At 37.6% G+C, this 8,431-nt stretch overlaps 1 protein-coding gene across 1 annotated transcript; it reads left to right on the top strand.

The window, feature by feature from the left end:
* The first annotated feature begins 441 nt into the window (after positions 1 to 441).
* On the top strand, positions 442 to 5,103 carry LOC138882634 (uncharacterized). Its single transcript, XM_070163239.1, has 4 exons — positions 442 to 1,866; positions 2,028 to 3,048; positions 3,294 to 4,455; positions 4,563 to 5,103. Exons 1-4 carry the CDS (start codon positions 442 to 444, stop codon positions 5,101 to 5,103), a joined length of 4,149 nt encoding a protein of 1,382 aa, XP_070019340.1.
* Positions 5,104 to 8,431: the final 3,328 nt, after the last annotated feature.

Raw genomic sequence — 8,431 nt, 5'->3', positions numbered from 1 at the left:
GACCCTGGTGGAATAATAGCAGGTATCAACAAGTCTTAGCAGAATAAATCAAAACAAAAGAGTGCAGAAGATAGTACTGCTAAAACAAAAAACACTGCTAAGGATCCAGGTAAGCAAGAAACAACTGTGAAGGTTGCTGTGCAGAATGTAGAAAATAATACTGTTACATTGAACTCTGGCCAGCTACAACATGTAAATAGCTCTGCAAATAAAAAGCTGAAAAATGTGAAGAGAAGTACAGATATAATTTGTTCTAAAAATACAAAGAAAATTGACTTACCAATTGATCAGACAAATAGGGATTTGGATGAGGAGTCAACAACACAAAACTTCCTCAATGTGGCTAAGCAAAGTAAAGAAAAAACAAGCAAAAGAAACCTTCACAGTCCCAGCAGGAGGTATACAAACTAGAAGAATACTTTCTAAATCCAAAGATCAATGATGAAGGCAATTATATGGAATGTGAGGTCTGTTAATACAATGCAGACATTTGAAAGATTGATCACAATGCATAGACAACATCACTTTGAATTTATAGGGATTCTTGAACCTATGCAACCGTCTAACAAGATGGAAAACTACAGAAGATGGATAGGCTTAGCCCAAGAAGTAGTGAATGTCTCAAACAAAATTTGGGCTTTCATTGATAAAGTTTTTAATGTGGATATTTTGTATAACACGACACAACAGATTACACTGAGATTATTCCAAACAGAAACACATGTCGAGCTCACTCTCACATTGGTATATGCAAAATGTAATGTTATTGAAAGAATAGAATTGTGGGATTCACTCTATGCAATGGCTTCTGACTTGACAGTACCATGGCTTATGGGAGGTGATTTTAATGTAATTTGGGATGAGGAGGAGAAATTTGGTGGATTACCTATATCATTAAATGAGGTTGATGATTTTAGTCACTGCATCAATACATGCAATTTGACTGATTTGGGCTTCAAAGGGAGCATTTACACATGGTGGAATGGTAGATCAGAGGAAGACTGTATTTTCAAGTGGCTGGATAGATGTCTTGGTAACATAGAATTTCAACAGACTTTCCCGGGGGTTGAGGTGTCACATTTGTCTAAAATCGAATCTGACCATTGTCCTATGCTATTAAAATGTGATACTGAGTCTCTCACTATCATGAAATCATTCAAATTTCTTAACTTCTGGGTACAACATGCATCATTCAAAGATTTGGTAAAGGAAAATTGGAAGGCTGACTTTGCTGCTAATCATTTTGTGACATTTAATCATAAATTAAAGAAGCTTAAGAAAGCCTTGTCTACTTGGAGTAAAGCTACCTATGGAGGTATTTTTCAGAAAATTGCTAGCCTAGAAGAAGTGGTCCTAGTTCATGAAAGAAAATTTGAGCTTTCTCCTACTCAAATGAACAGACAAAGGTTGCATAAGGTTCAAGCTGAAATGATAAAATACTTGGCATTGGAAGAACAATTTTGGAGACAAAAGGCCGGAATGGCTTGGTTTAAGGATGGTGATCGAAACACAAGATTTTTTCATGCGCAAGTTAATGGAAGAAGGAAAAGATTAAAACTCACTAGAATTCAAGACAGTCTTGGAAATTGGGTGGAAGAGGATGATCAGATTGCAGCAGAAGCAGTAAAATTCTACCATGAGCAATTCAGGGAAGATACAATTCCAACAAATTTTCACATAATTGATCATATCCCATCCATGGTAACTATGGAACAAAATGAGAAGTTAAACAACAATCCCACTCGAGAGGAAATCAAGCATGTAGTTTTTGGGTTGAATGGAGATTCAACAGGAGGGATAGATGGTTTTACTGGACTTTTCTACCAATCTTGCTGGGAGATTATAGGTGAAGACATTGTGCAGATGGTATTATCCTTCTTCTATGGACAGAAACTTCCCAAAAGTGTGACCCACACAAATTTAGTCATGTTACCAAAAAAGAAAGAAGTCAGTACCTTTTCAGACTTACGCCCGATAAGTCTTAGCAAATTTGTCAAAAAAATCTTTTCAAGAGTAGTTCATGACAGAATGGTGGGTATATTACCAGGCTTAATATCGAGCAAGCAGGGTTTGTGAAGGATAGAAGCATAGTGGAAAATGTTTTGTTAACTCAGGACATAGTCACAGATATGAGGCTCAGAACTAAAGCTGGTCCTAATGTTGTGATCAAACTCGATATGATGAAAGCATATGATAGGTTGTCATGGTTATTTATTACTAAAGTGCTGAGGAAAACGGGGTTCTCTGAAAGGTTTATTGGATTGGTATTTGATTTTGTTGGAAATAATTGGTATTCAGTTCTAATAAATGGACAGCCACATAGTTTTTTCAAATCATCGAGGGGAGTAAAGCAAGGGGATCCATTGTCTCCAACACTTTTTATTCTGGCTGCTGAAGCTTTGTCAAGGGGATTGAATTCTCTGCATTCAAACCTGTACTTTTGTTGCTTTGGAATGCCTAAATGGAGCCCAAAAATCAATCATCTTGCATACGCAGATGACACCATAATCTTCAGTTCTTCTGATGCAACTTCTCTTCGACTCATCATGGAGATCCTACAAGTATATGAAAATGCATCAGGCCAATGGGTTAATAAAGGTAAATCTGTTGTATATATTCATCACTTGGTAGATCAAGAAGTAGTAAGGAAAGTGGAGAGGACTACTGGAATTGGTAGGCAAGACTTCCCCTTCACCTATCTGGGATGCCCAATTTTCTATGCTAGGAGGAAGATGGAACACTATCAAGGATTGCTGACCAAAGTCCTTGACAAATTGCAAAGCTGGAAAGGTAAACTTTTATCCATTGGGGGTAGAGCAGTCTTAATAACTAGTGTCTTACAGAGCATGCCCATTCACTTGTTATCCGCTGTCAATCCTCCTAACTATGTTATTAACAAGCTCCATAAGATGTTTGCACAATTCTTTTGGAGTAGTTCTGTGGGTGGTACTAGTAGGCACTGGGCTTCTTGGACCAATCTGTGTATGCCATATGAAGAAGGAGGCATTGGATTTAGATCTCTACATGATGGAGCTAAGGCACTTTTCTGTAAGCTTTGGTGGTTTTTCATGACTAAACCAAGCCTTTGGAGTTCCTTTATGAGCTAGAAATATTATAAAAAAATGAATTCTGCGGTAGTGCCCTGGAAGGGAGGTTCTCATGTCTGGAGAAAAATGATTGAATGCAGAGAATTAATTGAACATCAAATTTTTTGGCAACCTAGAATGGGCTCATCATTATTCTGGTATGCAATTGGATAGGGCTGGGTGCTTTATACTTTCTTGTTCCTGTAGATTTTGCGATTGATGATAACATACACAATGTTAGTGATGTGGGTGAGGATGGTCGGTGGAATGTGGAAAGGCTATTGGAGGTCTTACCAGAGGAGTTTGTAACATATATAATTGAGAGAGTTAAGCCTCCAGTTATATCAAATGATTTAGATGTTCCTTTTTGGATGCTACGAACAAAGGGTAATTTCACTGTAAAGTCAGCATGGGATTATTTAAGGAGGAGGGAGGATCCTAGAAGAGCATATTGTTTGATTTGGGTTAAAGGTATGCCTTTTAAAATTGCTTTCTTTATGTGGAAAATATGGAGAGCAAAGCTGCCTCTTGATGACTTCATGCGCAAATTAGGCTATTCAATGGCATCTAAGTGTTGGTGTTGTGCAGAACCAAATGAAGAAACACTAACACACCTATTCTATACAGCAAATGCAGCAAGGACAGTGTGGAATTTTTTCCTAAATAAGGCAGGAATAGCAACGGAGGGACTGAGTTTGCATCAGGCAATAACAAAGTGCTGGACAACACCTGTAATGCCAAGAATTAAACCAATACTACAAGCCCTACCTTCGTGTATCTGTTGGGAACTATGGAAAAGGAGAAATAGCTTAAAACATGGTAAAGTCGTATCTATTAGTCGGGTTATTTATCAGGTGTCCAACACATTACAATCACTAATAAAACTGAGAAAACCAGGACTGCATGTTCCTCATAAATGGCAGGACATGTTATTGGTGCTCGAGAATTATACTCCTAAGCTGAAATTTGAGAAAGTGCTTTGGGAGTTTCCATTGGAATGTTGGATTAAAGATAATACTGATGGTGCATCTATAGGCAATCCAGGAAGAAGCTCGATTAGGGTGTGTGTGAGAGATGAATATGGTGATGTTCAGTATGCTGCAGGTAGGGAAATTAATGAGGGCTCAAACAATGAAGCTGAAGCTGAAGTAATGGTGGAGGCATTGAGAGTATGCAGGTCATTGAATTACTCTAACATATGGCTACAAACTGACTCGTTGTTACTGAAAAATATAATAGATGGCATATGGAAACCTCCATGGAACATTGTGGAACAAGTGGAGGAAATAAGGAGATTGAAGGAGAGATGCAACCTAAGAATATCACATATTTTCAGAGAAGAGAACAAGCTGGCAGATCACCTAGCAAAGTATGCATTGGATTTTGGTCCTATTGAAGCGTATCATTTTAGAGATCTGGACAATCAAAGCAGGAAGATAGTAAATGAACATAAATCACAATGCCTGTATATCATAGTGAAGGTTTCAAGGAGCTAAAGGATGCAACAAAGGGGATCAGTGTTATTACCAAAATCAAATCACAGAATATACTATTATTGACAGACAGAGAAGGACTTCTGGTGTTTCTTGAAGAGAATCTCTCTTTTTCTGCTAGCAGTACTTTCGAAAAGGCTGGGATTAGTTCTCAAACTGGAAAGATGTATATGATAATGTCTTACCTTACTGAAGAACTACAGATGGTAGTATCAATGTTATGCATTCAATCAACTGGAAGGACACTAAAAGGTAACACTGGCATATCAATGAGAAAAATCAAGTTACAGGCAGCGAAAGATTTTGGAGAATTAACTCAACTTAACGTGCAACAAAACACAAGAAGTTATGAAGTGGTAATACTGATCGATGTTCAACTGCACATAGATGTCGACATAGATTTTGATACTCTGTATGCACTTTTGTCAAGTTCAAGAATAAAGCTTGGGAACATAATTCTTAAAAGATGGGTTGGTCATCACACCAACTTGAAATATGGGACAGTGTGCTTCTTAAGTATGTAAGGCTGGTTCACAGGGGGAGAACACACGAATCAATGGATGAAAGAAACAGCTTTTTCGGCTCTAAAAATGGGCTGAATAATTTCTGCTTTCATTAGGCCCGAGGACCAAGCATGTTTCAATTGGAGATGGCGAGATTTAGAAACGAAAACTGGGAATCTCTGTTGAATGGCTCAGTCTCATATGCAGCTTCACACAGCCATCACGTGATATCCAAGACAACTGGACAAAAGATAGTCAAATGTCTGATAAAGTTCTATTGGCCAGAGGAACTTTTGCGTTACTTTTGGTTAAAAGCTTTGGATTTCTCTAACGCACGCCTTCTTCGTAGGGAAACTAACAACGTTGGACCACTTTGGGAGGAGGAAATAATGCCTCTAAACAAACAAGCGTGCATGTCATTAACAGGGGGCATGGAACACAGTGATATCTGGACCATTGGGATTTTAGATGAGAGCACTGGAGAGATTAATTTGGTCAAAAGAATGGGGCAAAGTTTGAGCATATCAATAGAAAACATGTGCTTGGGACACAATACAACATACATGACCCAATTTTTTGAGACTTTCAAGAATGTTTTTGGCTGCAAATATCTCTCTCCACAAATGATATCTGGAAATAATAGAATAAAAAAGTCTACTATTTGTGTGGACAACTATAATGAACATGCACAATGCAGGAATGCTAATGCAACAGTATCTCTAAATACAACAAACTATGGTTGATTCGAGATAGCTTTGAGGGAGGTTTGGAGCAGCTATGATTTTGACAAAGAAAGGAAGGGGAAGATGGAAGCAAAGAAAAAGGAATGGGTAGTTGAGAGGGAGTTGGGCAACACCAACATCCAATATCATCGAATCTGTAAAGAAAAGAGGGTACTGACTGATGTTTTCACTAACCATGTTTTCTTTTTTGCAGGAAATGTTAATATACTCATGCCTTGTCTCCTAATACGACCTCATTGGGTGGTATTAGCACTACGTGCTCAATCCTGTGAGGAAGTAAAAGAGACACGCACAAGCATGAGAGGTTTGAGTAGGATTACATCGCAAAACTGGAAAATCGGCAAATTTATGGCCAAATTGAGTATCATGAGGATGAATCATTTGAAAATGTAGGAAGATGTATGTTGTGTGATTGACTGTTATACAATAGTCTGCAGGAGTGAGACAATACAAGAAAAGGAAGGCAAAAACAACACACTCATATGGGCAGCTTTGGGCACGAGAGGAAGGTTTTGGAAAGGATTTATGAGTAACTGGGATGTGTCGTGGAACTTCCCCCTGAAGCAGATTTCAACTACAACAATACAGTTAATAGACTATACAAGGAGGCCAGCTGGGAACATGTGGTACTATCATAAAAAGAGGTCCAAATTTATACAATGGATCGGGTCATGTGGCAAGGTTATCTGCAACATTCGGGTAATTATCGACCACAATGGGCTGACATATCAATGCAACAAGGTAGAAGGACAAAGAAGGATGAAGCACATGTAAGGATATTACCAGAAATCAGTTCAATAATGAACAAAATGCAAGGTATAGACAATGACCGAAGGCACGAGGGTCTTGAACGTCATAAGTTCTGGACAATGGCTACTGGGTGCAATCAACTGAAGATACATATCTGGACCTGTTTTAGGTTTTATTACCTAGGACTAATTCTTAGTTTCAATTATTATTTTAGATCATATGTGATATCAGTGTTGAAGTTACTCGATATTGATAATAGGTGCTATGTACGCGTCAAATTTTATTTCTTTCATACAGTTAGACCACCTGACTCTCAGTTTGTTTTTTGACAAGCATTAAGAGGATTAGTACAATAAGGTTAGCCCGGTTTGTGTTATATGCCCGTAACAATACTAGTGCTATTATCCCCCTTATTTTTACTTTTCCTAACTGATGTATTTTCTTTTATGTTATTAATAAAAAACTAACCCTAGGCAATTGCCTAGTGGAATGCTAAAAAAAAGAAATAGAGTTCGGGTCTTAAAAACCCGTTTTTTATAGCCGCGGTGCATGGGGCGCCGCGGGGTGCGCGGAGTCTGTTCAAAATATGTCTGGAATTGAAATTTTGGACCATTCTGAAATTCCTAAAGGCGCGGTGCGCTGGGCGCCGCATGGGGCGCCTTGGTAGTGTAATATTCTGCACTGCTTTGGTAATTTGGTCATAACTTCTTGAAGGAGTGTCCGAATGACGAACGGTTGAATCATTGGAAACTAGACTCAAAGACATTTCATTTGATAGGTTATTAATCACATAATACCTTATATATATATATATATATATATATATGCTCGTTCAAAGTCTAGACTAGTGCAAACTCATTTGGAATCTTAGCCTATTACGAAATTTTCCAATTTGACTTAGACTTAGGCCCTTCCTTGGACCCCAAATTACTTACCACAAGACTTGTATACTTATTTACTAAATCCAGTTGATGCCCACCATGTTAATAGCATATAAAATATTATAATAGCCTACGTGGCACCTTGCGATCCTAAATTACTTAGCGAAATTGTCCGGGGCCTTACATTAATCCCATAGGTGAACTAAATTAATATATGATTTTATTTGTGGGGGCTACGTACGCACGAGGTTGTGAGAGTCCATAGATAGATACTAGCTATGCCTATGTCCGAGTAGTTTTAGGTTTACACCATGCCTTGTTTATATTATTGTTTGACTTATGTTTATTATTTGCCTTTGAGAAGAAGCGACATTGAGTATTCTTATTAATTGCCTTGAAAAAAGTAGGAATGGAGGAATTTGAGATTTTAAAAGCTTTATTTTGAATTTCTTATTTTTTATTTTGAAAATGAATTGAGAAATATTATAGTAACTTGATAAAATCTATTTTTAATCGCGTCGCAACTATATTTCGCGGGCATTGTAAATTTTCACTACTCTCATGGGAGCTGGTCGTTCGCCTCATCAGGTTAAATATATGCATCTATGGTTCGTTTCATTCGACCCTCGGTAGTGTACATTTTATATTTATATGTTAGTTTGTGCCATTCGACCCTCGGCAGTGTACAGTTTAAATATTTCTGTTGGATCGGGCAGTGCGACCTTGGCATGATTTGCGTATGATTGAATTGGTTTCTTGGGAATTTATATTAATTGATATTGCTTCATTGTCCTGAGATATAAATTGTTAAATGATGAAAAATAAATTTGGAAATTTCTTATTAATATATAAATTGTTTACTTACTTCATGATATTGAGCTTACCGTCGTTCTATGTAATCCATGCTTAATTATATCATTGCTAATTTATTTATAGCCCATAGTAAGTGTCGGAGTCGACCCCTCATCACTACTT

This window comes from Nicotiana sylvestris, chromosome 12 (assembly GCF_000393655.2).
Source record: "Nicotiana sylvestris chromosome 12, ASM39365v2, whole genome shotgun sequence".
Lineage (NCBI taxonomy): Eukaryota > Viridiplantae > Streptophyta > Magnoliopsida > Solanales > Solanaceae > Nicotiana > Nicotiana sylvestris.
The sequence above is the reverse complement of the archived record's forward strand: the minus strand, read 5'-3'. Positions and strand labels throughout refer to the sequence as shown.

Bases quoted from the DNA above. Each gene is read 5' to 3' on its own strand.
- LOC138882634 (XM_070163239.1), top strand. From the start codon at position 442: ATGAAGGCAATTATATGGAATGTGAGGTCTGTTAATACAATGCAGACA. The intron at 1,867-2,027 runs GTATTATCCTTC...AGTTCATGACAG, and splicing joins GTGAAGACATTGTGCAGATG to AATGGTGGGTATATTACCAG. The intron at 4,456-4,562 runs GTATGCATTGGA...TGTATATCATAG, and splicing joins CTGGCAGATCACCTAGCAAA to TGAAGGTTTCAAGGAGCTAA.